Raw genomic sequence first — 27,265 nt, 5'->3', positions numbered from 1 at the left:
GTGTGATCCGCCACGGCGCCACACGTCGGGGGCTGTTGTCTGGCATCGGCATAGCAAATGCGTCAGGAACGCGCTTAGAACGCTGTCGCGCGTGCAACCCGAAGCGTTCCATCGCTAGGGAGCCTACATGCAACGCCGTTTTAAAACAGCCCTTGAATGTGGGCTCCCTATCGATCGCCGATGACTAGCGCCGTTCGGCCCAGCCAAGCGGCCGACAATGCAACTACGGCCGTCACGTTCGCTCCCATTGCAGCGCGCCCGACGCGGCAGGCCGCACTTTTTTTTTTTATCCAGCGACCGTGGTATAACAAAAGGCGAAGACGAAATCGGCGGAGACGACATCAATGACTGGGCGAGCAGGCAGCGCGAACGACGGTCAGGCGAGCGGGCTCGGCGAAGTCCACTCACAGCTGCAAGAACGCATCACCATGTAGTAGAAAGAGGGAAGCGTTGCATGAGACGCCACAGCGTCTCCCGCAGACGCCAATCTCCTTGAACGCTCAAGTGAAACCTCTTGCACTACTAGCACAGACGCCTGCATAGAAAGAACTAGAAAGAACAACGGGCTTCCCTTAAGCAAGCACGATCTTTGAGACGTTGAGCGCATGCATTCCATAGCATAGCATAGCAACAATTAACTGATAAAAATGGGAGCGCGCGCTTTGCAGCTGAGAGTGGAAATAACAGATGTACGCGCGTCGACAAAACTAATGCAGCCACCCCATCAATAATTTCGTAGCTATACATTTTCAACTATGAGTTTGCATTTAGGAGTGGTCAGAACTGGTTCCAGAAGGAAGGCTCTGTTTAATGAGGCATACTTCGTGACAGTTCGAATGTTTTCTGTTGAAGTTGATGGTGGTTGGTGCCTAACTCTCTGCGTTTCGGGAATTCCTGGTTGGCGTGAGTAACTTTTCCTACAACTTTATTAGGGGTAGATGAACGCTTACATTGTCATAATAACAAAAATTCAATATTTACTTTTCATATAAATCTCTATTGTAAAATGTGTGTGTGTAACGTATTCGGTAATATTCTTGTGCTTTAGGGCTATTTCTTATGGGTGACATTGTAAAGCACTTCCTTCGAAGACAAAGGTCGTCCTAGGTGACTTCGAACGGCGTTTGCATATGTCCGAAGGGGCAATCTGGTAACGTGTTCCAGAAAAAAAAGCAGACGGTTGGGTGTCTGGTAGATGTCGTATGAGAGTAGTATGAAATGATTCATATCCATGCCGAGAACACTTAGCAATAGTAAGCAACTAAGGATATCACTACGTGCTATTCGAAGACGACGATTTAGACACTTGGATTTAGTGGGACGCAGCCATAAGTGGTCGCTGGCCGATTCGAGGTTGACGACGTGCCTTGTTGACTGTGTTCCATGTTGGCCAGTCCTCGTGGGTACGAGCCATGTTTTAAGGCAACAACAACAATGTAGGCCAGTGCTTGCTACCTCTTGTAAATACATCGCGTGAATAGTTTGCCGCTGTGCTTCCAGGTAACAATATAATCACAAATGAGTATATTTAGCCGTAAACACGTTGTAGGTGAGATGTGAACGCCGGTGTCACTGTCGCCCTCTGCCAAGTGATAACTCACGCGCCCTCGGCCAGATGCTGCGAAGTGCCCGAGTGTCCCTGTCTGTGGTCCCAAAGGGAGCATAGTTGGGCTACCTTTTCCTTTCACCGATCGCGCCGGTACTCGCCGAGTGCCATCACGTGGTCTAAAATGACGTCAAATGTTAAGTCGCGCTGCAGAAAAGCTAACTTCACGGACGCGACGCCGACTTTTCGTTACCTTCAATGTCATCAGCATCTCAATCCGTTGCTACCGTAGCACGTGTGACATGATATGAAGGACACGTAATGTCAAGGCGTGAATGACATAGGAATGACATGCGTGACATGACTTCATGAAATATATGCATGACATGACGAATGTCACGGCATGAATTACATGAAATGTAATGACATCACAATGCATGCGTGAGACGAAGGACACATCATGTCAGGGCTGGACAAGAATGACATGCATGACATTACGAATAACATGCACGCCTGGCGTCACATGCTCCACATGACATGTGTGACAGAACATGAATGACATGTCCTGAGCGTCCACACGAACTATCTAATAACCCAAGCTGACGAGCCAAGAATGACGCGACATAAATAACACGATAATATGCATAACATGTCATTGATGTCGTGGTTCATGCAAGTCACGTCATGACATGTCGGTCATGTCATTCATTTCATAATATACGTGTCACCAGTATGACCTGTGTATTACTCATCCTGATATGATGTAGCTATTAAAATGCCCAAGATGTCACGACGATGTAACAGACTAAATCATGGCATTCATAGCATGCATATTATGAGTAAATCCAGTTAAAGGTCGTTCATTAAGAGAATAGACAGAGGGACAGACAGAAGCGTATGCGTGCTGTTCCAAGTTGGCCCCTGCGCGCGCGATGAATGGCATTACTGCATTGAGCTGGAACAAAATGGCGTAAGTAAGAGCGACTCGGCTCCTTTTGGGAGCATATGCAGGGACACTAGAATGCCCGAAATAGAGTTTACTGGCGCCAGCCGCCGCGCCGTTTAACAGGGGACCCTCAAAGCAACCATCCATCCCATCCAGGACGGAGGAGAGCCGCGCAAGTGCGTTGACCAAGGAAACCTCCTTGGCGTCGACCGACCCTTGGGCTTGGGAGCGTGTCCAACGCCTCCTAAAACTTCAGTTAGGAGGCATTGGCGCGTCTCAGCTGCGCCTGCGCGCTGTCGGCCTTGAACGCGGCAGACGCTTTAGAAACGCCTTACACAAGGAGTTGGTAGTGTGTGTGGCGCGGTAACTCATAGATGACCGCACTTGAACACTTAATATTCGATCCATTTTAACCAACGTGTACATACGTCGGTCGTTAACGGCGACGCTTGATTGAAGCTGTTAAGGACCCAGTCTCCGATGGTCGTGTCCGCGTGTAGAAAAAAACTCATTGGCTAGAGCATTTTTTTTTCGCAATTTTAATTTCAGTCTGAGAAGGAGGAGGAGAGAAAGAGAAGGCAGGGATGTTAACCGGAAATGCGTCTGGTTGGCTACCCTACTCTGGGGGACGGGAAAGAGAGAATAGAAAGATGAGATATACAGAGGAAGGGGGGGGGGGGGGAAGGACATGGTGAGCTCGCGCACGCACGCGGAGGGCCTGAGCAAAGGCGCACATAGGCCCCTCAAGAAAGTCTGAGAAGATTTAACATAAAAGGCATGCGTTGCCGTTGTTTTGTTTCACGACATTTGTTTATGGGCTGTCATTAACAGTTTCGCTGTAAAAAAATGACCTGTGAGAATACCCATACAGACACATGGGTAAATGAGTTCTGCGGAATCGCACAAGGTGGAGGAAGTATCATAAAAGGAAAAAAATTGTCATCCACCGGAATTCGCCGCGCGTTCGGCGCGCTCCTTCGTACTTTCGCGCGATCCTTTTCTCCACCTGCAGACGCCTTCCTCCTCCGCTTTCTTCGCGGCTTCACACGTCGAAGGCCCTCGGTGCGCAGAGCCATTTACGCTTGCGCGTAAAATGTGAACTGACTGTCAATGTATTTTATTCGTATAACTAACTATAAATACAAGTTAGTACAAGTTTTGCCAACATTGCATAATGGCGACGCGGTACGTCCTGTTCATCCGAACGAGGGGCAGTTCAACTGCACGGTTTCTATTTACCCGTTTGGTCTCCTTTCTGTACAGTTTATTTTCTTTTTCGTTGTTTTTCTTTTCTTGAGCAGGAAATGCCGTCCAATTTCTGCAGGTGCTCATAAAAGAATTCGGCAGATTTCTAATGAATAAATACGGTATTTCATGCAGATAACCTGGGCGCATCATTTTCTTTTGGATTGTTTTGTGTAAAACCGTCGCATTCCATTGTTTCCATCGTTCAGTGGGGCAACGTCCGAGCACATAACTTCCCCGGTGTGGGTGCAGCGTGGCACTTGAGGTGACGTACTTCAAAGTTTAAGTCTAGTTACACCACTTTGTAAATAATTTTTTTGTGTAAATTAGCATTTAGGCCACAGGTGAGGAGGCAGTTGCCATCTTTAAGGCCTTTATGCTTTTAATGCTCCATCCCACGTTTTCAAGATCCCGCCTGGCAATCTCCAAATAGACTGAGGCCAAAACATACAACTGACGTCATGAGCTAAATGACGCAGTGCCGCTTAGATTTCACCGATTTCATTTTCTCTGCACATTTGTAGAACAAATATATGGGGCACAATTGGCTCCTGTGAATAGTGCGAGCTGCTATGTAAACTACGTGGCGTTTACGCTGCGACGTCACTGTTTGGCATAGTTGTTGTCGATGCTTGTGGCGTTGTTTTCCGCCAACAACCTTATTGTGAGTATGTGCCATGTTTGAGACTCATCATTGTCACGCACACCTCTTTTGTGTCTGCGACGCTGTTTTCACGAGCATGACAGCGAGGAATTTCACGCGAACACACCGCCATCTTGTCAAGAACAATTTCCATGCGATGCACATGCTGAAAATCTCGTCAGCTACAGCATTGTTCGTTCTGGCCTCCGAAATGCATGCATATAGGTACCGCCGCTTTCAGAGTGTGTGCAGCGCAAAGGTTTCCACTAATTACCCACCACCTTTGTTGCGCGATACCCCAGAAGTTATCGCACTCGATTCCCGAATGCACATTGCTTCGCTAGCATGGGCTCAAATTCCACACGAGACGGTTACGTTACTTACGGAGAACTCTCGTTCTTAAACACGATGCGCCAATTGCGAAGCTGGGAAGGACGAAATGCCCTAAAGATTAAAAAAAATCAACTTTGTGTGTCGTCAATGGCGACGACGGTCGTGGCCATCGTAACAAACTGGACAGACTGGATGAACCAGCAATATACAAACCCAGTTTCGCGGCCTTAACTGCTGTCGCAGTAACAACAAAAATAAATGTAATTTTTTTTTCGTTGCAGTATTTCTTTTTTTAGCCATTCGCATCCAAAGTTACATCACCTGCTGTTTCTTCATCTTGCAGGGACGCAGCGAAAGCAAGGTACGCGTTTTGCAAGGCACGCACAGCTCGGCTTCAAACTAAAGGTACGCGCATTTTGGACAGTGGTGCAAATCTAGCTTGCCATTGTCGTTTAGTGCCTTTTACTGCCGCCTAATAACAAATTTTATTTTCTGCTATAATGCCAAGCAGTGACACGATAGCTGGCCTAATATTATGCGTCGTAAGTGTTACTCTGTTTCGCCTGGTTTCGTCTGGAGTAAACATTAGCTTCTGTAACGAAATGTTTTTTTTATTGCGATAGCAATTATATGGACACTCAAAAGCAGATTTCTGCCGTCGGCGTCGCCGTAGCCGTCGCCGTCGCCGTGAGGTTCCGTATGACGTCATTTGGAGAAGAAATCGTCGCCGATGATAAGTGGTTCTTGAGGGAAAGGGAAAGGTTGGCGCTATCTTCTGCAGCCCTTGAGGGAGCACGCGCCGAACGCTGTATGTGCGAGTGAAAGGGCGCGAGGGGCGCGTCTTTCACGGGGAGTGAACGCACGGCGGAGAACAAACGCGCGTTCCGCGCCGTGCTCGCTTAAGGGCTGCAGAAGTAGGCGTCTCTTTTCTCCTTTACAATCACCATATATGTAGAGCAAACGCACCTTCTTCCGACGCGCGAGAAGCCGTGGGGGAGGGGGAGGGAAGGGAGGCGACGTTTAGCTGCGGCACCAAGTGCCTATTTATATCACAGGCTCCGGCAACAGTCACCAACGCCGCACGCATTTTGAGCGAACGCGGGCAAAACGCCGATGGCGTCGACAACAGTTCTGCGTGTTGCCGATGCTGCTGCATGTCCAAGTTTATACAGCTGATAAAGCTAATATCATTACTCCGTATAGCTCTCTACAAATTTGCTATCGCAATTGATGCTTCGCCTTTCAGGTGAAACTGCGACCACTTTTTTTTTTATTGTCGAATGTAATCCATGTCTTCGTTTGCAGGGGTAGCGCTCCCTGGTACTTGAGAAGTGTACAGACACGACTTCTTCCCTTTTTTTTCGCTATCATGCCTTTTGCTTTTTAACGGTGTACCATACTAAACTGCTTCCGTTGTTATGACCCTTCCCTCCCATTTTCTCGCCTTCGCTTTTTATTGCGATAGCAATTATATGGACACTTAAACTGGATTTCTGCCATCGGCGTCGCCGTCGCCGTCGCCGTGAGGTTCCGTATAGATAACATCATCGCCGCGCGCCGTATGCCCAAGCGGTAGCGTGCGGGGCACGCGCGCTATCACGGAGAGCAAACGCACGGCGGAAAGCAAACGCGACCGTCGCGCGTGGGGGTATGGGAGGGAGGGAGGGAGGGAGGCGGGGCGACGCTGCGCTCCGGCACCAAAGGCCTATCTTGCAACCGGGCGCAAGGGGAACTTCCCACTCAATCTCCCACGCGCAAGCAAGGAAGCGGGACGGCAGCGCCGGAGGGAGCAGGGGGGGGGGGGGGGGGGGCGCACTTCTACTCTGCCAACAACCGCGCTCGTCGCTCGCCGGACGCACTGTCTCTTATCTCCACACGGCTCTGACCTTGTCTATGCGCTGTGCATTCGCCGCTCAGTTTCCGTTGAAGCGATAGACCGCACGTACCTTCGCCCGCTGCGACGTATGTGCGCTTGCTGCCAGCGTTTTGACAGTCGTTGTCTGCGGTCATTCAGTGTGATCTATTTATGTTTGCTTGTGCGCGCTCACACCACGCTTGTTCATTCAGTTAGTAATAGTCGGGCCACAATTTCCAACGCACGCTACACATGCAATGCTGCCCGGATCGGCAGTGCAGCGCTACAGGTGTGTTCCTTCGCACGCGCTGCCCACGGGAAGCGCTTCTCATCAACACCACCGTTTCACACGCGCCTTCTCGTGGTCATCGAGTCTCTCTTCATGTCGGTCTACTAACGCCGCAGCACACCTGCCTACTTAATCAGCTCATGTTTACTACAATTCATATTGCTACCAAAGCCGCTCACCTTACTTCGTGTCACATTGCTGTGTTGCTATCGCATTCATTGGTTCGCCCTTAGGGCGAAACTGTGACATTTTTTTTATAGTACACTAATGCTAGGCTAGGGTTGTTAAGCTTACTGCACATCATTTCTTCGTGTTACTACACTAAAATGACTGCGAATCTTTGTATATTTCTATCAACTTTTCGCGAAGCACTTCGGGATTCCTGCAACGGGCCTCGGCGGAAACCGACGCCAGCTTCACACATCATGTCGACTTGGGAAGGGAGCTCGTATGAGCTATCACCGTAAAAAGAAAAAAAGCCTTGCACTCGGCCGCGCAAAGCTTGAAACAGCGAAGCAGGGCGATCGTCGCCCAGCATTTTCCGGAAGTTCACGCGAACTTTTCATCTTATTACTCAAGCTGATGATAATTTCTAATTTCTTTTCGGGCGTCTCGGACTTGGGGCTGTCACTGCGCGTTGCATAGCACAGCTTGCAACACCGACACCGCGTTCCATTGCCGACACCGCGTTCCAGGAGACCCGCTTGTGAATGCGTCTCTCTCTCTCTCGCTCTCATAGCGCGCAGAACCTCTTCACGTCGCAGAGCACGAGCGTACGCGCCAGCTGTGGACGAAGACGACGACGCTCGAACGCAATCATATGGTTCGCATAAATGGTTGTTCTGCGAGCGTCGCTGTATAGCCTAGTGGTTACGACGCTCGCTTTGAGACCGGGGTACGCGGGCTTGAATCCCGCCTTTTGATATGCGCCACAAATTACGGCTGGCTTAAACAGCTTCGCTGTTAAAAATGTCTAAAGCCCGACGTATTGTTTCTAAACATTTTCGTCATTGTTTATAGGCGTATTGATATGTACATGAGACACGTGACAACATCGTCATCAGCTTATATTTATGTCCACTGCAGGACGAAGGCCTCTCCCTGCGATCTCCTATTACCCCTGTCTTGCGTTAGCATATTCCAACTTTCGCCTGCAAATTTCCTAACATCATCACCCCACCTAGTTTTCTGCCGTCCTCGACTGCGCTTCCATTCTCTTGGTATCCATTCTGTAACTCGAATGGTTATCGAATGGTTATCCCTCCTACGCATTACATGGCCTGCCCAGCTCCATTTTTTCCTCTTAATGTCAACTAGAATATCGGCTATCCCAGTTTGCTCTCTGATCCACACCGCTCTCTTCCTGTCTCCTAACGTTAGGCCTAGCATTTATCGTTCCATCGCTCTTTGTGCGGTCCTTAACTTGTTCTCAAGATTCTTCGTTAACCTCCAAGTTTCTGCCCCATATGTTAGCACCGGTAGAATGCAATGATTGTACACTTTCCTTTTCAGCGACAGTGGTAAGCTCCCAGTCAGGATTTGGAAAAGCCTGCCGTATGCACTCCAACCGAATTTTATTCTTCTGTAAATTTCTTTCTCATGATCAGGGTCCCATGTGAGTAATTGACCTAGATAAACGTACTCCTTTACACTTTACAGACTTTAGAGGCTGACTGGCGATCCTGAATTCTTCTTCCCTTGCCAGGCTATTGATTATTATCTTTGTCTTCTGCATATTCATCTTCAACCTCACTCTTACACTTTCTCGGTTAAGGTCCTCAATCATTTGCTGTAATTCGTCTCCATTGTTGCTGAATAGGACAATGTCATCTGCAAACCGGAGGTTGCTGAGATATTCGCCGTTGATCCTCACTCCTAAGCCTTCCCAGTCTAAGAGCTTGAATAGTTCTTCTAAGCATGTGGTAAATAGCATTGGAGAGATTGTGTCTCCTTGCCTGACCCCTTTCTCGATAGGTAAATTTCTACTTTTCTTGTGGATAACCAAGGTAGCTGTTGAATCCTTGTACATATTTGCTAAGATATTCACGTATGCCTCCTGTACTCCTTGATTATGCAATATGCATCTATGACTGCTGGTATCTCTACTGAATCAAATGCCTTTTCATAATCTATGAAAGCCACATAGCGAACTTCTGCGGTGATTGTGCTCCGCAAATTTCTCGATTACCTGATAGATGACACGGATATGATCCATCGTAGAACATCACATCCTGAAGCCAGCCTTGGTTGACTGAACTCAAGTGTTGCCCTGATTCTATTGGAAATTATCTTGGTGAACATTTTTTACAGTACTGAAAGCAAGCTAATGCGTCTATAATTCTTCAATTTTTAACGTCTCCCTTCTTATGGATTAGTATAATGTTGTCGTTCTTCCAGCTCTCTGATACACTTGAAGTCGTGAGGCATTGCGTATAAAGGGGCGCAAGCTTTTAAAGCATGATATCTCCTCCATATATGCAGATGAATATGCAGAAGACAAAGATAATGCTGAATAGCCTGGCAAGGGAACAAGAATTCAGGATCGCCAGTCAGCCTCCAGAGTCTGTAAAGGAGTACGTTTATCTAGGTCAATTACTCACAGGGGACCCTGATCATGAGAAAGAAATTTACAGAAGAATAAAATTGGGTTGGAGTGCATATGTCAGGCATTGCCAAATCCTGACTGGGAGCTTACCACTGTCGTTGAAAAGAAAAGTGTACAATCATTGCATTCTACCGGTGCTAACATATGGGGCAAAAACTTGGAGGTTAACAAAGAAGCTCGAGAACAAGCTAAGGACCGCGCAAAGAGCGATGGAACGAAAAATCTTAGGACTAACGTTAAAAGACAGGAAGAGAGAGGTGTGGATCAGAGAGCAAACGGGGATAGCCGATATTCTAGTTGACATTAAGAGGAAAAAATGGTGCTGGGCAGGCCATGTAATGCTTAGGATGGATAACCGGTGGACCATTAGGGTTACAGAATGGATACCAAGAGAAGAGAAGCACCGTCGAGGACGGCAGAAAACCAGGTGTGATGCTGAAGTTAGGAAATTCGCAGGCGCAAGTTGGAATACGCTAGCGCAAGACAGGGGTAATTGGAGATCACAGGGAGAGGCCTTCGTCCTGCAGTGGACATAAATATCGGCTGATGATGATCTCCTCCATATGTTATTCCAACTTCTGCGGCAGCTTTTCTCCTGGTCATGTCTTGCAAGGCCCTTCTAACTTCATCGCTAGTTATCGTAGGAGCCTGTGTATCCTGTATCCGTGACAACATATTCAGTGCATAATCTAAGAGTTGATGTGGAGTGATTGCGATGCTACGTAAACACGTAGCAAAATAAGACCCTGATTGGAATTTGGATTTGCCCGCAGCGCAACCGTAGCGATCATAGAGGCCACACAGGAAAAACACTGAAGGCGCGCGGTAGCTGTACTGCCTGCCGCCTTGTCGACAGTTGCGAAACCGCGATATATTACGTTGTTCGAACGTCGACAAAAACTATGTACTTGTAACTGATAGGAGAATTTTAAAAAGAGCGAGGTCTCCTGGAAGTGTAAAGAAATTTACAAACCAACTATTTTAAGCTTGCAGCAAACCCACCAGTAAAGTATTGATGACACTTTTAGCAATGTATCGAATCATCTCATGATGCAAAAGGCGAGTATCGAACTGGTGCAGTTAATTCGCTAGTATCTTGGATCAAAAGCTTATCGCCTCAGTATCTTGTATCTGTAACATGATACACTGTCAAAGTATTTTTGCCCAGCCCTGCCACGTACTGTGAGTATTGGGAAGCGATGTTTTCATGAGCCAACAAGGCAAAATGACCCATTGCGACGAGAACCGCACTGCAGATTTCAGTGACGAAAAATGCCCCTCAACGACCGTGGTGGACCTTGCAGCATTAAAACGTGTCGAATCACAAGATGCGACGTGCTTGACCTTGTATAAATGCGCCACAGTGTCACAGTACACGATGGAAGAAGCCCAGCTGATTTCTGTGGCGTTCGCCTCCCGTAACCTCTATCTTCATCGTGAGATAGAAGACGTGACATCTGCAGATGTCACATATTATTAGCGGTGAGAAGCCAGACAGTATAACACAAGTGCGAGTCACGAGAACAAATTTTAATTTGGGGAACTTGTGCACAGACAAACGAGCACAACGATAATGGCAAGCACAGTTGGCGGTCGTCGAAATCTCATCCATGGTCGCGCGCGTCGGCCATTCATCCATTACTCGTCGTTCATTGCCACGTAATCGCTGGTGTTCCCGTACGTTCTAGAGACTACGGGGCCTCCAATGCTCAGCGGAAAAGTCGGAACTTATCCGCTTTACAAAGAGAAAATCACTAAGGACGGACCCGAGTCTAAAGCTGCAAGTCAAGCTAGAAGGAAAAATCATTCAAGAGAAAGATACCATCAGAATACTTAGTATGTGGGTGCAAGCTAATCAGAGATGCCTGCATACACTAAATACCCTCAAATCAGCAGTGCAACAGATCTCACGCATGATCGCCCGTATAACAAACAATCATACGGGGATGCGAGAACAAGATACCCTCCGACTGGTAAGAAGTCTCGTCATCAGTCGTATCATATACTCACTCCCCTATCAGAATATGAACAGGGAAGAGAAAGAAAAGGCAAACCAAATAATGAGAATGGCCTACAAGACTGCTCTAAAATTACCTCAGAATACTTCAAACGAAAAGCTACTGGCGCTTGGTCTACACAACACGATTGAAGAATTAATCGAGGCACAGCTACGAACACAAGAAAATCGCCTGCTCCAGACTCCAACAGGCATAGAAGTCCTAAGCAAGTTAGGGCGTGATGCACTAATACAAAAACATCAAGAAAGTAATGAGATACCCAACGAACTTAGAGAATGGTACACGGTATCCCACATACCAAATAACATCGATCCTACCCTGCATGCTGTGAGAAGAACGGCTAGGACACAATAGATAGAAAAAATGACAAAATACGTGAATACGGCAAATATTCACTGACGCCGCGCCTTATCAGACAGATGCAAGGAAGGCGGTGGCAGTGGTCACAGAGCGTAGAGGGAAAATTACAGCCTGCGCTTCAAAGATCGCGCTTCTACAACAGCAGCAGACGAGGTTGCAATTGCGCTCGCAATAAAAGAGGGCTGGACGCGAAACGCTCCATTAACGATAATCACAGACTCACAGAAAGCTTGCAGAAACTATCTAAGGGGCAAAGTTGGAGCACAGGCGCTCCGAATACTTGTCGGGACTGGATGGGACTCCACGGTTCAATACATCCAAACTGTGATTTGGGCACCGGGGCACGAGGGCGTCACCGGGAACCTGCATGCGGACGAGGTGGCTCGAGGCTTTACAAATCGCCGTGCCGCTCCAGACTCTGCAATAGAGGACCCTACACCCCTAGACCCTTGCTTTGCAACAATTCTGAAATACTTCAGAGAAAATAGAAAGATCTATCCACCCCCGCACGGTAAGCTCAGCGTTGCGGAGGCAACCATGTTGCGAAGATTACAGACGAACATCTACATAAATTTGCACACACTCCACCTGATCTACCCCACGGCATACAGAGACATATGCCCGTGGTGTGGAGCAACACCAACACTCTTTCACATCACGTGGGAGTGTGCAGAACACGAAGAACACGAAACAAACGGCACATGGAACGAATGGGAGGCGCTGCTGTCTAGCCCGGCCCTGGAAGATCAGCTACGACTGATCCAACGAGCTGAGCGGATGGCCCGTGCTAGTGGGGCCTTGGAATAGGGGCACCACCCTGCTGGACAAACTTCGTCTTTAACCCCCTACCCCCTCTGTGGACTGGGGTAGGAGCCTGTCCGGTTTCTGATTATAATAAAGTTTTGCTACTACTACTACTACTTCTAGAATGTACACCACCATTCGCGTCGCGCAGGCAATCTGACGACGAGATACCATCGCGATAGCATTGTCGACGACATTCGGGAAAGTTCCCATCGTTCCGATCCATGCGTCTTGAGCCGAGCGATAACTATTATTGACTCTTCTTATAGAGGGGGAAAAATTTTCACCGGAAAAGAATAACCAATGTACACGTGTCAATATCTTGCTTCGGCGGGAACTTCAGCTGTGTCTGTGCAAGTTGTGAGGAACCCAGATCGAAACTCCACAACGGTGAGAGTGCTGCTATTCTGAATGGTACAGTCGCAAAAAAATAATATAGAAGACGTTAATGAATTTAGTAGTACTGATGCTTGTGCTACTTGGGGCAACGTTAGTCGAAAAAAAAATACGAGGACACGAAGGCATATGAAATTTATTGCATCTGTACAACAACAAATGTGTTTGCAGCATAGATCATGTTTAGGTACTTTCAGGGTACGATTCATGCGATTCACGCTCGATCTTGGCAGAATGCGTTGCCTGAGGTTGGCTGAGTGGGCAGGCTGAAGTAATTTCTTTGAGCCACAAATACAAAATCGCATCTGTTACTTCTAGTGACCGTTGTATGGTCTCTTTCGGCATGCGAAAATAAAATAAATAATTATCATAGGAAGTATGGAAACTCAGACCACTACAGTGAAACCGGTTGAAGGGGCTGCTGTTTTGTGACACGCAGAACATTCAGATAGAGCTAAGGACAGCGTTGTCATAGTAAAGACAGGCTGCCCACTTTAGCGGACACCTAACAGGACTATCCCTATTAGGTGATAGACGTAAGCCTGGGTGAGTTCGCTACTAAGTAAAGTCAGTAAACGTAGAACAAATGCGTGGATTTTGCATCTGTACATAACCGACCGTAGAAAACTATGCTCAGAAGTATATTAAAAGTATGTAGTATCATTGCGTCATCCATTTACCTTCGACCTTGCCTTCCCATAGAAAAGGGGTTAGTTTTGTTGAGAACTGTTCGGCACAATGCCTAACATTCACTTCGGGATCCTTTCACAAGAAATGCCGTGGAAGGTGTGAATGAATAATGTACCTGTTTTGGGGCTCACTTTTATCCACTATAACGACGAAGGTCATGCCAAACACATCCGAGCCATTATTTTTGCGACATGTAATCCTTAGTATTTGCATCGGCATTGACTGTTTTCGTATACTGTGAAATATTTTGTTCGAAAATCCAGACATGGCCGAAAACGCAGCGCAAGGACCGGCGTCCATGGAGTCTGCAAGCAGCGGAGGAACGTCGGTACAGAGCGGTCAGCGGTCAGTACAACTAATTCATTTCTTTATAGACCCCGGAGGGGGTTTTACATAAGGGGTTGATTTGTACAGAAGGTATAATTCTCACAATGATTAAATCTGAAAGCGTACTCGTTACACTTTGCATGAAGCCTGATATGTAGGTGATAGCAGTGACGTGGCTGGGAAGGACGTTCCAGTCTTTGGCTGTATTTAGAGAAAAATGAGAGATTTTTAAATTTTGGTATGCGGGCAACGTGCGCAAGTAACTTGTAATGCATGGCCAGAGCGATGATATATGTGAGCTGTACGAATGATATAATGCTCGCGATTAAGGGGAGAGTGAAATAAGTTTTGAAAGAGAGAGTTGCAACGCGCCGGCGCAAAGACGAAAGTGATAAGTTACACTCGGCTTTCATGAATGAAGCGTTGATACCATTTGAATAAGAAGCATAAATCAATCTAGCGGCACAATTTATAACGGATTCAAGAGCGTTTGTGAGACCTACTTCGGGTGAGTTCCAGATGGGGATTGCGCATTCGTAGATCTGACTAACGATTTGTAAACAAGTCGTTTTACATGTTTCGGAGCGTTACGCAAATAGCGTTTTAGGAAGCCTAACGTTTTGTTATCTAATGACGCGAAGTTAGCAACGCGCTCGTTCTAAGACAGATCGTTAGACAAGATAACTCTTAGGTATTTATAAGTAGTTACTGATTCAACAGGTATCTTAGCGATGTTGCTAGGGAAGTGGATTAAGGCGGCGAGTGAAGGAAGTAAGTTTGTGTTTATTAGGGTTCAGGGACATTATCCAGTCACCGCAACCTTATAGGATGAGGTCTAGGTCTTGCTGTAATGGGTCGATAAGGAGCAATGACATGCATTCGCTACAATTAAGAAGGCAGCCTTCAAAGAGGAAAAAATATTTAGTAATTGTAGATAATGAAACGCGACTCGGTTAAGTTATCATGCTATTGTTTTCTGGCCTCGGTAAGCATCATGTCTCCTTAAGCTGAAATATACAACATGCACTGCTACGTTGCGCGGGAAACAATACCCAGATCTGTTGGCTCTTATCAATACTCGATTGATTACTCAGCAGTGCTACTATAGTACATAATACGGTGGAGCCAGAAGTTGCTTTCAGGGCAACAAACAGGGCGACGATTCTGGCGTCTTTTATCTTCGCGTGGAGCCGATGGGTTGGGCATTCTCGTAGCATATTTAGAGGGAAGGAACATCATAGCAACCGATTATAATGTTCTCGGAGAAAGGAACAAGCAGCCTCACTAAATTATTTTCAAGCCGGACGTACAAGTCTTCAGTAGTGGGTCATGAGCATTATGTCAAATTGTACCAGTCCACTACAGTTAATTCAACCCTAACGGGACTGACGGAATTCATGTAATTATTCGTGAAATAAGGCGTAGCACGATCATGCTGCGCCTCGTTTCACGCCCCATCAACATGGCGAAATGCACGAACGAAAGAAAGCGCCGACAGCAGCAGGCGACTCTTTCAACGCTTTGAAACCAGCTCACGAAATGATAAACAAGTATATAGGACGTAAATGTTGAAGTATAGTGCGTTTCCGGCACATCACGAAATCGTGCAGAGATAGTCCACTTCTACATACTCACGTGAATGTAGCGGGATTGTGTGCGTAGAGAAAAAAAACATATGGAGATGGTTGGTTTGCTTCTGCATTTTCTTCCAACGTACTGTGGGAATCGATGTAAGCAGAGCTTCCTGTGCTGTTTGCGTTCATTGAAGATATTTGACGGTGATGTTGACGGCCTACGGCAATCGGGTTGCGATATTAAATGTGAACTTGGGTGCGCCACTCGCGTTTGTTTACGTTGTAAATAGAGCACACCGCGAGACATGTTTGCTCGAGGCGTTGTTGGGAGACATTGTTCGTAGCCTGCGAGAAAGTTCGCACAGTCATTTCCCCACTCGGGCACATCGCATCGTGGCTGAAGTGTTGATTTGCTGGACAGTCGCTTGCGTGTTCTCTTGACGCCGCAGCGCTTAGTGTGGTTTTGCGTCTGCCCGCCCTCCGTGACTTGTCCGCAAATACAAACTTGCACGGTGTTTATTTTTCACAAATAGCAGAAACGTGCCCTATCATACCTTCCATTAAAATTTATACAGTTTGTCTGGAACTTTTGCCATGTCGAGTAGTCGCGTTTCTTTTACCGAAGAGGCCCCAAACTAAGCACGCTTTCTGACGGCGCGTTTCCCTTCTCCCGCGATCATCCGTTGTGTGCAAGCTGCCACGAGCGAAGAGTGGCTACTATTCGCGTTGGCTTTACGCATTCTCTGTCTCCACTTTCTACTATACTAAGTCCTCTCTGGGCTGTTGCACTGAGTACTAAAGCAAGCCCTGTAGCTCTTGCAATGCTTACAGTTCATGCATTTATCTGCCTTGCATATGCCTGGGTAAATTAGGTGTGAGATCACCAGGTTCAGATAAGTTCTGGTCTGTAACTGCCGCCATTCGACAGACTGCGTTTTGCTGAGCTTTTGGTGAGGTGGTAGGAAAACGCACCTTTGCGATTTTTAGTGTTGTGTGATGTCATTAAATCTGGTCATACGATCCTCCCATTGGCCCACTCCTCTCCATACTCGTTCTCGGGAGACGCGAAGGTGCCATGACTCGGTCCGTAAGCCCTCGAGCCACGCCATGTCCGTCTTATTATTATTGATGTCGCCTGGCAAGGTGGACGTGTGAGCGGATGTCCTTATTAAATAAAAATTCCTTTCTTGACTTTTGTTACCAGCCATCAGGATTCGTAGTGCTTCCGGAAAGATTCGGCGTTAGCGAAATTTCGTACTGCCGCCTGAGAGTACGTCACTGCCTATTACGTCCGCTTCGGTCTGAAATACTGCTAGCGTAATAGCTGTCTGCTCCGCAGCCTCGATTTTACAGCGTAAGCTGTTATGGGCTCATTCCGATAGCCGTTTCGGTTCGCGATGATGCCGCCACGGACGATGTACCCTGCCTTAACAGCTATCGCCGGAAATGCGAAAGAAAGTACCCGATTCCCGCCGGGATCGAACCCGCGCCCGCTGCTTGGGAGCCAGATACTCTACCGCTGAGCCACGCAAGCGCTTGCTATCGGGCAGCGGGAAAATGCCCTATAAGGCAAGCGCGCAGGCGCAGACGACCCGCGCCACCGCCAGTATGGTGGGGCAATCTAGGTAAGGCGCCTGCAATCGCAGCGTGCGCAGGCGCAGACGACGAGATGCGATTCAGACGAGGCGCGCAATCAACGCGATCCCGAGCTGCCCGAGCTGCCAAGCCTCCGCCAGTATGGTGGCGCCATCTAGTTAAGGTGCCTGTAAACGCAGCGGCCCAACACGTAAGTTGCAGTTGTAAAGCTTAATCGGGCTCAGTAAACTGCTGTGCAGAGATCATTACAAGCCGCAGCTCGCCGTCGACCGGGCAGACAGTTCAGATCATTCTCGTCAAAACGAGGCGAACAGACTGCCGCGAAGACTTATGCGTGGTGCCCCAATTGGAGCTGCTCTTGAGCCGCTCCACCAGCTTACACTGTCATTGTGCTGCGTGTGCCGTGCAGGCCTGTGACTTCTTTTGCTGTGCTTGCCGTAACGCACGTTTTGCACTTCTTTTTGTGGTCAATTACGATGACTGTAAAGCTGCGCCTGTGCTTGTATATAGCCGCGTCTACAAAGACTGCGTCTTTACTATTCCCTAATTTCTTTCGTATGTGAATTTCTATACTTTCTCTTCTGCCTTTATGGTATACGGCGTGCATGTTCTTTGGTAAGGGGGGAACTGTTATCGTATCCCTGGCATCGTTCAGGATGTCCACTTTGGTTCCGCGTGCTAAGTATGGTACCCAATACCTAGTCTTTCGAGTATGTGCCTTCCTGCCTTGGTCTTAGAAAGGCGTTTGTACTGCGCTATCCGCTGCACCTGTATGACCTGGTCCATTGTGTTCTGCAGGCCTAATTCTAATAGCCTGTCGGTACTAGTGCTGATTGGTAATCCTACGGCTTGTTTATAAATTAGCCCAATTAGGCATTCTAATTTGATCTTTTCTGCAGCGTACCATCTAAGGTAAGGTGCGACGTATACGATCCTACTGATAACAAACGGCTGTGCCAGTCTATATGGCAGAAGTGGCTTGTTTGTTCGCGGCTCATACAACCAACACGTGTGGCTATCCTGAAAGCTCATGCGAAGATCAAGAAAGCGAATAGACCTCTCCACCGGCAACTCATGAGTAGTTTGAAGGGGAACTAAACGTTTCTAACGCTTTCTTTGTTTCCAGAATGAAGGCATCAGAAGAGCAGTCAATAAAAATTAGAAAGTCATCACCGTATCTAAATATCTTAAAAACTGCAGTGCATTGCACTTGTAGTGAAATGTCGCGGTCTAATACATTGCTCAACACAGGACAGTACGCTTCTATGCGGCAAAGAAAATTTAGCTTGCGCTTGGTGTGTATTCCTCTTCTCCCACATCCGTGTCTTTTTGTTGCGCAATAATACTTGAGTAATGGATTACCAACTTGCCCGGAATGCTGCTCTCATTGGAGTGTCTGTTCCATCTGCTAATCATTACCCTTCTTTACCCATAGGCTAACCTGTCCTCGAGATAGTTGGTTAGTCTCGCGAGGACCGCATGCTCCACGAGCTTTCCAACGCAAGATGTCAAAGATATGGGTCTCAGATTCTCCAGCTGTATGCGCTTGCCTCGCTTAGGTATTAAAATGGCGTGTGCTGTCTTCCATTGTTGTGTTGTTTTGCCGGTTTTCCAGCCTTCATTGATATATTCTGTCAATTTTGTTATAGACTCATCGTATCTTATTGTGATTCCGTCTGGTCCGGGTGCTGATTTAGTATTACCGTATTTACTCGAAAATAGGTCGGGCACGAATATTGGCCCTATTCGAGGAGCAGTTTGTTCTAGAGAAACGAGATGGCGCTTACGGCGGCACGCCATACGTCTCCTCAGCGACCGCGCACGAATACGAAACCATTACCGCTTCTACCTTGCTTCTGTGCGATCAGCTGTCGGAAGTGCAACTGAGTGTTCGCTAACGCACTGTGCTCCATTCATGCTGGTTTGAATCGTATGGATTGAAGACGTGTGCAGTAGTTGGTTGCAAAAATTGTGACTGGCATATTAAGCAATGTAATGAACATGTGAGGCCAAGTTCGCGGACCGCTGCTGCAACTGTCCGTGCGTGTTTCCGGCACTTCGAGATGTACGGCTTTCCTCGAGGATGCACAAATTTGCTCATCCGCCAGCGTTATATTGCTAACCTTCAAAGAAAGGGCTTCAGCCCCGTACGTCGGCAAGAGTGAGTACCGCTCGTTAAACAATGATAACGGAAGTAGCGCCACTTCCTGTCATAGTAGGTTTCGCGCACAGTATTTACACACGTCTACCCCAACCAGCACGGAAACTTACACCCACTCTTTCGCCAACGTGTGAAGAATAAGTGAATTGGCGCACACTTGAATATATGCGCACTATATACGCACAATAAGTGACGGTACTACACCGATAGCGCACGAATGGTCGAAGCTGAATGTTTCGTGACGGTCCACAAGAGTAAGCGAGTTACTAGCGATAACACGCATTTGTTACAAGGTATTAGAATGTGCAGAACAGCTACGTTTCAAGCCTTATGTGCAGCAAGATCAAATCTAACGGAAGTGAGCACACCCACGAGTGAATAGGCAGAAAATGATAAGATAGTGACCGCACCGAGGAACCTTGCTGAGTCAGGAACCTGACAAGCCGCTGCTTCAAATATCTGCCAAATAAATAACGAAGACCTAAATACACTAATCCCGACTGAATTCATGAGCGGGAATGTTTGGATAGCTTGGAATACATATTTAGCTCCGCTTTTAGAACAAGCACCATATAGGCTGCTCGCGCCGTTTGGACATAGCTTAATGAGCTCCGAAAGCGCTTTTGCATGTTCTCTGAAACTGCGGCCAAAGCTTCGTGTCGTCCACCCAGTCACCGTCTACGACATCTCCCGAAACAGAGGTTTGCTAAGCCGCACCGGCAGTCATACACATCTATTGTGAACATGGAGGCAACGGAGGCAGTTGAGGCAAGCAATGCACGCGTCACCACGTCATCAAACATTGCAGCGTCAACGGGATCCCCGCGAAAAGGGTCAATAGGTCTACGCCTATATATTGTGCTCTCCGAGAAATAAAAAAAATTATTCTAATATAGGTCGACCCATATCTTTTGAAAAACGGAAAAATTGGGACATGACACACCTTCATTTACAATACGCTCGGCTCGGCCACGCGCTAGTCGCTGCCACAAGCCACATCCTCGTCAGAACTGTCAGCAAAGTTGTCCTCGTCGGAAGGTCGTTGCGCCGCATAAACTTTTGGACCCAGCCTCGGCCCTCTTTAAACGTTGACCGGCCGATATCGCATCTCGTTGCGCCAACTGCCGGGCTTACTCCTCGAGCGCCTCACGCCTCCCGGTTGCTGGACCGCGAAATGCACTACAACGCCCGTTGCACGCAAAACGTTGATACCGCTGCTTCCTCCAACCCCTGATGAGCTTTTCGTGCTCGTCGAACTCGCGCTGAGCGGCGCAGTTGGAGTTCTCGGCAAGAAGTACCACTTCAGCGGTGCAGCTCTGCCGGGGTGACTGCGTCGCACAGCCGCGCAACTGCAAATGCGAACCGTCACGTAGAAATGATCGCTACATGGCGGCGCAGAGGGAGACAACGAATGAACAAGTGTGCTTCTATAACCAAAAAAACAATTTGGCCATTATGGACGCCTTTATTGCTGTTTTAGTTTTTATTAGTTATTACAGTTAGCACGAGTTAAGCCGCAGGCTCGGTTTGAGCTATGAATTAAATTTTATGCGTAAGTGTCCAATGACCCATTGAGCGAAATGCAGCTCCACTAACGTGAAACCTGGGGAGGTGCGAAGCATGCAGTGATGCACCGCTAATGGGCTCATACTGCAATGGCTCATAACCCCGTAAACGCGGCCTCCCCATTACGACGGCAGAAGAGAGAGAAGAGACTTTATTTGCACCCGTCAAATAGATGACGGGGTAGAGGCTTCACCCTAAACCCACACTCATCCTCCCTAACCATCGACCGGGATCCGTTGGGACGCGGCGGTGGTAGGGCGAGACCGATGACTTGCCGTTGAGCATTTTCTTCTTCGTTGAGTAGCAAGGACTCCCAGGATTCTCTGCACCTATCTGGCTCATCAAAGTTAGGACAGGTCCAAACCATGTGGACTAAGTTCGCTATACCATTACAATGCCTACACCGAGGGCTATACACCGAGGGATGCCATTTGCTCAACAGTTGTGGGTTCGGAAATACCTCTGTTTGCAGTTTCCTCCACGTAACTTCCTCACTTTTGGTAAGGTTCTTATCCGCTCTCGGGTAAGTCTTACGCCCCAGCTTATAATGGTTAAGAATTTCTTGAAAAGTGTTCAGTTCGTCAGCGGTCTGTAGGGGTTCCTCGCTTGGGGGTGTTGTCGAGACAGCGCTGGAATCCCGTAAAAAGTGAGACCTCGGGCCAGCGCGTGCGCCTTCTCGTTCCCTCGCAAACCCTGATGCGCCGGTGTCCAGATTAGCGAAACCTGCTCCGCCGGGGGCTGTCCGACGGCTAATATGTGTACAGCTGCGGCGGAGATCCTGCCCGCATTAAAATTTCTGATTGCAGATTTTGAATCACTAACAATAACTCTCACATTCTTTTGAGTCAAAGCCAGCGCAATGGCGACTTCTTCCGCCTCCGTTGCTCCTATATGTCTGACGCTGCAGCACGTGGCAGGGCCTCCGTTTTCGCGTGTAATTACGGCTGCGTATACTTTGCCTTGCTTGTATTCGGCCGCGTCCGTGTATATCACATCCCGCCTGCCTTCCAGCCTTTTCTGCAGCGCCTCAGCTCTGTCCCTTCGCCTGCTCTCGTGATGCACCGGGTGCATATTCTTGGGCAACGGGAGTATTAATTCTCAGCCTGTCCCTGACTCGCGGTGGGACTTTGCCTGTATGCTTGGAACATGCCTGGGGCTCGAACCCCACCCGCTCCAGGATCCTTCTACCAGTCTGAGTGCGCAGCAGTCTCTGATATTGCGATACTGCCGCCGCTTCAATGAGCTCGTCTAAGGTGTTGGACACCCCTAAACTTAAGATTTTGTTCGTTGATGTGTTCGGGGGAAGACCGAGAGCCGTCTTGATCCCCTTCATAATAATGATCTCGACCTTGTCTTTCTCTACTTTGGTGAATTTCAGGTAGGGGGCTACATATACGACCCTGCTAATTACGAAAAATTGCACTAACCTTAGGAGGTTCGCTTCCTTCATACCCGCGTGTTTATTTGCTATTCGCTTGAGTAATCGGCACGTCTGGCTGGTACTCGCTTCCAGTCGTTGCATCGTCTCGGCGTTTTTGCCGTTCGCTTGAATCCGCAAACCCAAGACCCTGATACTGTCGACTGTGCGAATAATGTTACCGTTTACCCTCAGCTCGATTCCGTGCCCCGGGTCCTGTCCCCTTCCCCGTCGCCGCGTCTGTGATGCTAGGAAAAGGGCCTCCGACTTCTCCGCCGAGCACCTGAGGCCGTCAAAATTCTCTTCTGCCGTCAAAAAGCTATCGAGGAATATCTGACGGCAGAGGAGAAGTGAAATTCTACGCTGGAATGATGAGCGGCAACACAGACAGCTGTGAAGACGACGACGAACGCGCGTGCCGCTTGCTTATACCGTAACGACGACGTCAGGAGACGCCCACACCTGATGATGGATCATGTATCAAAAAATTCGTTACTGAGCTCAAGTCAAATAGGTTTCCGACCAGGTCTCTCCATTTGGTGCGCGCATGTAGAGTATCCAAGTAGCTCGAAATAGAAAAGAATTGAGTGCTTTAGTGACTCTTGACGTGCGAAAGCTTATGACAGTGTCGAGTACCCACTACTACTGGACAGATTACAGTCCTACAATTTTCCGAGATATATAACGACATGGATTTTTGCATTTCTAAGAAACAGAAAATTTTATTGTTTTCAAAACGGCTTTTCTTCAACAGAGTTCGATCAGACAGGAGGGGTGCCTCAGGGGGATGCTCTGTCTCCTGTACTATTTAACCTGTTGATGAGTACAATTCCGCTGCGCCGGGAAGTTCATCTCTATGTCTATGCAGACGACATCGCATTTTTCGCGACAGCAAGAGACATCAATTCCCTTTACATGTCCTTGCAAGCGTACCTATGTATTCTAGAGAAGTGGCTTCACACCCTTCACCTGGCACTAAACGTAAACAAAAGTGCAGTCCTTGTCTTCCCGCTTTCCGGGCCGATACATTTATCATTAGTATATGATCAGAGAACCATCCCACAGGTAGAGTCACTTAAGTACCTGGGTATCACATATGATGAAAAAATTAACTGGAGTTCTCCCATAGAAAATATTGTAACGAAAGGGACACGACTTGTAGGTTTATGACGCAGAATCAGTAACCGGCGTTCTGGTATGCGGACACATTAATTATGATCTACCGTATGTATGTACGACAGATTCCAGAATTTGGCTGTGTTTTGTTTTCCGGAAGTGCAAAATATAAAATAAGACCACTTGTTCTTTTAGAAAGAGAAGCTCTTCTATTATGTTTAGGTCTGCCTAAATTCGTTGCTAATAACGTGTTATACCAGGAAGCGCGATTACCTTCTCTTCACACGAGATTCCGCATGCTTATGGTTCAAACCTACTTAAGGACTTATGAATCTCCTCTTAGACGTACAGAATATATATTTATTAGTGAACCAAATTCATTTTTTGAGAACACCTGGCCACGGTTACATACCCCACAGGTTGTATTTCTGCAGGCACAATTAGCACCTTTAAATGTTCACATTAGGGAAATCATTCCGTTTGATAGGTCCACATTGTGCCTTAAAATATAATTTGCAGACATTTTTCCCAATAACGCAAAACTGCGGCCACCAACGTACTTGAATGCCTTTTCGCAAGATTATTTGGACCATTTCCCAATAAATGTAATAGCGACTGATGCTTCCTCGTGTGAGGAGAAGGCAGGCGTGGGAATTTACTCACCATCCCTCGATTGGTCTTTTTCACTTCGCCTGCCAGATTACGCATCAGTTTTTCAGGCCGAACTTCTGGCAATAGTTCTTGCATTGCGAAAGTTACCGCTAAATGTTACAAAAGTTGTTATAGTTACAGATTCCCTTTCTGTATGCAGCGCGCTTAACGCGTCTACAAATTCGACAGCTTTCAACACGTTTTACACATTAGCTCCACCCCACTTAAGGTTACTTCATTTAGTATGGGTAACAGGCCACCGAGACATCCAACTTAATGAAATCGCTGATTCTTTAGCACGAGCTTCTTTAAAAGGTCCGGCGATATCTGTGCTGCCGGCAACTGCGCATATCGCTGCAGCCAGATATAAGGCAGTTTTCTTTGACCGAAGACAAGAAAAGCCTCGCATTAGCAAAATCTACAGATTTTATACATCTAAATTATTCTTCGAGCCGACAGTGGTGTCCTAACCGGCAATTCGAAGTAACATTTACAAAGCTGCGTTACCGTATTCCACAAATAAATTTTTATTTACACAGATGTGGTCTGGCGACATCCCCATTATGCTACCTCTGCAATAAACCAGAATCCATCGATCACTTTTTATTAACGTGTCGGAGGTTTTCTAATCATCGACAACGATGTTTGGAAATCCCACTTCGCAATTTAGGACTGCCATTAAGCAGTTCATTTATACTCTCACTTGGAGCCACTGTGTTAGGATATAGCCACGGGAATGTTTGCCGAGCCATTTATAATTTTCTTTGTGATACAAAAAGATAGCCTCATTAATTTTTCCCATTTTTCCACGATTTATTTATTTATCCTTCACTAAATTATAGATTTAACAAATTCAGAAAGTAATGTCACAAAATCACAATTATGTTATTATTAATATGATTATTCAAAATTTACGTCTATCCTTTACTGTATTTAATTTATTAGTAAATTCATATTACTAGTCCTATCTAGGCAAGGTTGACTAACTTATTACAGACTACTTAATTCTTTTATTATTGTTTCGTTTCCCATCTTCAATAATTCACCTATTTTCCTTTAGTTTTTATTACTCGTTTATTTCTAAACTAATTTATCTTAAATTTCGATCATAATACCACCCGGTTCGTGGCCTATCCCCCACAGTGGGTGGTGCCATTGATTGAGGCATCATCACCTAAAACACACTTCTGTGTTTCCACAGGAAGACACCGCTTCGGCCCTGCCCGCACGGCGGTCTATGACCAAAGTTGCGTTGAACGCGGCGAGCGCCCGCCGCCCCGGCTGACGTGGTTTTGGACTTCGTTTTCAGTGAGCGCTCGCGTACTCGTGGGCGGTCGGCTCCGTGGAACTCATTAGCTCGTTACTTTTGCTAGGTTTGATCACGAATATAGGTCCAGATTCTTTGGTCACGAATATATGTCGATAGCTAATTATGGGTAACATTTCCGGGAAAAAAAAGTCAACCAATATTCGAATAAATACGGTAAGTCTATGCAAGGCTGCCCTTACTTCTGCTTCACAAATATTTATGTGAAGTTCGTTGTTGACTACTCCTGTATAGTCTGTCTGTGGAAGTCGCACTTTACGAATTTTCTGGCGCATTTTACTTTGAGAAATTTAATTAGCTCAGTATCGCCTATGTACCACGCGGAGGGACTGCGTGGTTCGGGATGATTTTTCTTTAACGGACAACGGCGCCGATGCAAACACCGGATTTTTTGCGACACAGGGCCCTTAAGGTTATCGCGTTAAAATACACTTGCGAATAAATGAGTGACAGTACGCACTTTTCCCCTCGTGCGCCTTAGCTGTGCAAAGTCAGTAAGGGATCATATTAGCGGCGCTAAATAATTTTCATCTCGCCTCATCTAAGCCACGCACAGCAACAGTATCTTCTTCTTTCTGGGCTTTTACGTGCCAAAACCAGTTTTGATTATGAGGCACGCCGTCTAGGAGGGTTCCGGATTAATTTTGACAAAATGGAGTTCTTTAACGTGCACTACAACGCAAGCATACGGGTGTTTTTGCATTTCGCCTCCATCGAAATGCGGCCGCCGCGGCCGGGATTCGATCCCGTGACCTCGTGCTCAGCAGCGTAATGCCTTAGCTGACTGAGCCACCGCGGCGGGTAGCAACAGTATCGGAGCGGCCGAAAGCCTCCGCGACACATGAAAAAGTCCTCGGTTGCGAGCTACACGATACGAAGGAGCTGGCCACGCCCACCACTTACGCTCTCCGCACGAAAGGGACGGCCTGGCCGAGCTATATGGTGCGGACCGGCGTTGTCCTGCACGGATAGTAGGCACACCTAGACTGGATACCTTGTAGTGCTCAGTACGAAGCACGTCTAGCCAGGAGCGGCCGGAAGTGAGCGCGCACTGGCACGCGTCCCTTGTGCATGCTAACCGCCACTGGGCGTACGTGGGCTCTTGGCTTAAACGTTTCGCGTAGTTCGAGGCTTGTCGAGTGTTCCAGACAAATGGAAATCAGCTAGACCCGACGGCTACAACAACCGATAAGCAGTGTGTCCTTCCTACGTGCGCGACCGAGCTTGAGCAGATGATAGTCGGCTCACGCTTAGTGATTGATGTTGGCTATAGGCCAATAGCAGCCGTGTATGGGGATCTACTATATGACGAAATGTGGCAGCCATCCCCAAAACGGGTGAGAAGGCGTCTGTTGAAAAGAGAATTTCAGAAAAAGGGTGACTTGGCGCTGCAGCTTGTGAGCCCCACGTGCCGCGCACCAGTGCAAAACTTGCCTGAGATGTTCACAACATCATCCGCGGTATGTTTTTCTTTTATTGCAGTAGCATTCTATGGACACTCCAAGCACATTTCTGCCGTCGCCGTGAGGTTCCGTATAAATTCCAATGGCGATAAAATACGCTAAAGTACGCCGCGCGCCGTACGCTGTGTGTGCGAGTGAAGGCGTAAGAGGGTGAGCCGACACTCGCGGCTTAATGTTGCGCTCGCGAGCGCGGAAGGCAGGCCGGAAGCGCGCGGTCTTTCTTCGCGCGCAGGCACGGGAGCAAGGCGAGGGGGAGGGAGGGGGAGTTGCGCTCTGCTTCGTCGGCTGCTGCTCACAGCGCTGCTGCGCGGGCGCCGTATCTTCAAAGCAATCTGCG

At 47.6% G+C, this 27,265-nt stretch overlaps 1 protein-coding gene across 1 annotated transcript in view; it reads left to right on the top strand.

The window, feature by feature from the left end:
• The first annotated feature begins 864 nt into the window (after positions 1-864).
• LOC125940169 (uncharacterized) overlaps positions 865-27,265 on the top strand; it is a 31,044-nt gene continuing 4,643 nt past the window's right edge. The window contains exons 1-3 of the mRNA XM_049655952.1: positions 865-903; positions 5,057-5,118; positions 13,994-14,075. Of these exons, the coding sequence (XP_049511909.1) occupies positions 13,996-14,075 (80 nt within the window). The 5' untranslated portion in view covers positions 865-903; positions 5,057-5,118; positions 13,994-13,995. The remainder of the gene's footprint in view (positions 904-5,056; positions 5,119-13,993; positions 14,076-27,265) is intronic.

This window comes from Dermacentor silvarum, chromosome 9 (genome assembly GCF_013339745.2).
Source record: "Dermacentor silvarum isolate Dsil-2018 chromosome 9, BIME_Dsil_1.4, whole genome shotgun sequence".
NCBI classification, from domain to species: Eukaryota; Metazoa; Arthropoda; class Arachnida; order Ixodida; family Ixodidae; genus Dermacentor; species Dermacentor silvarum.
Note: the sequence above shows the minus strand (reverse complement) of the source record. Positions and strands in the feature narration are given on the sequence as shown.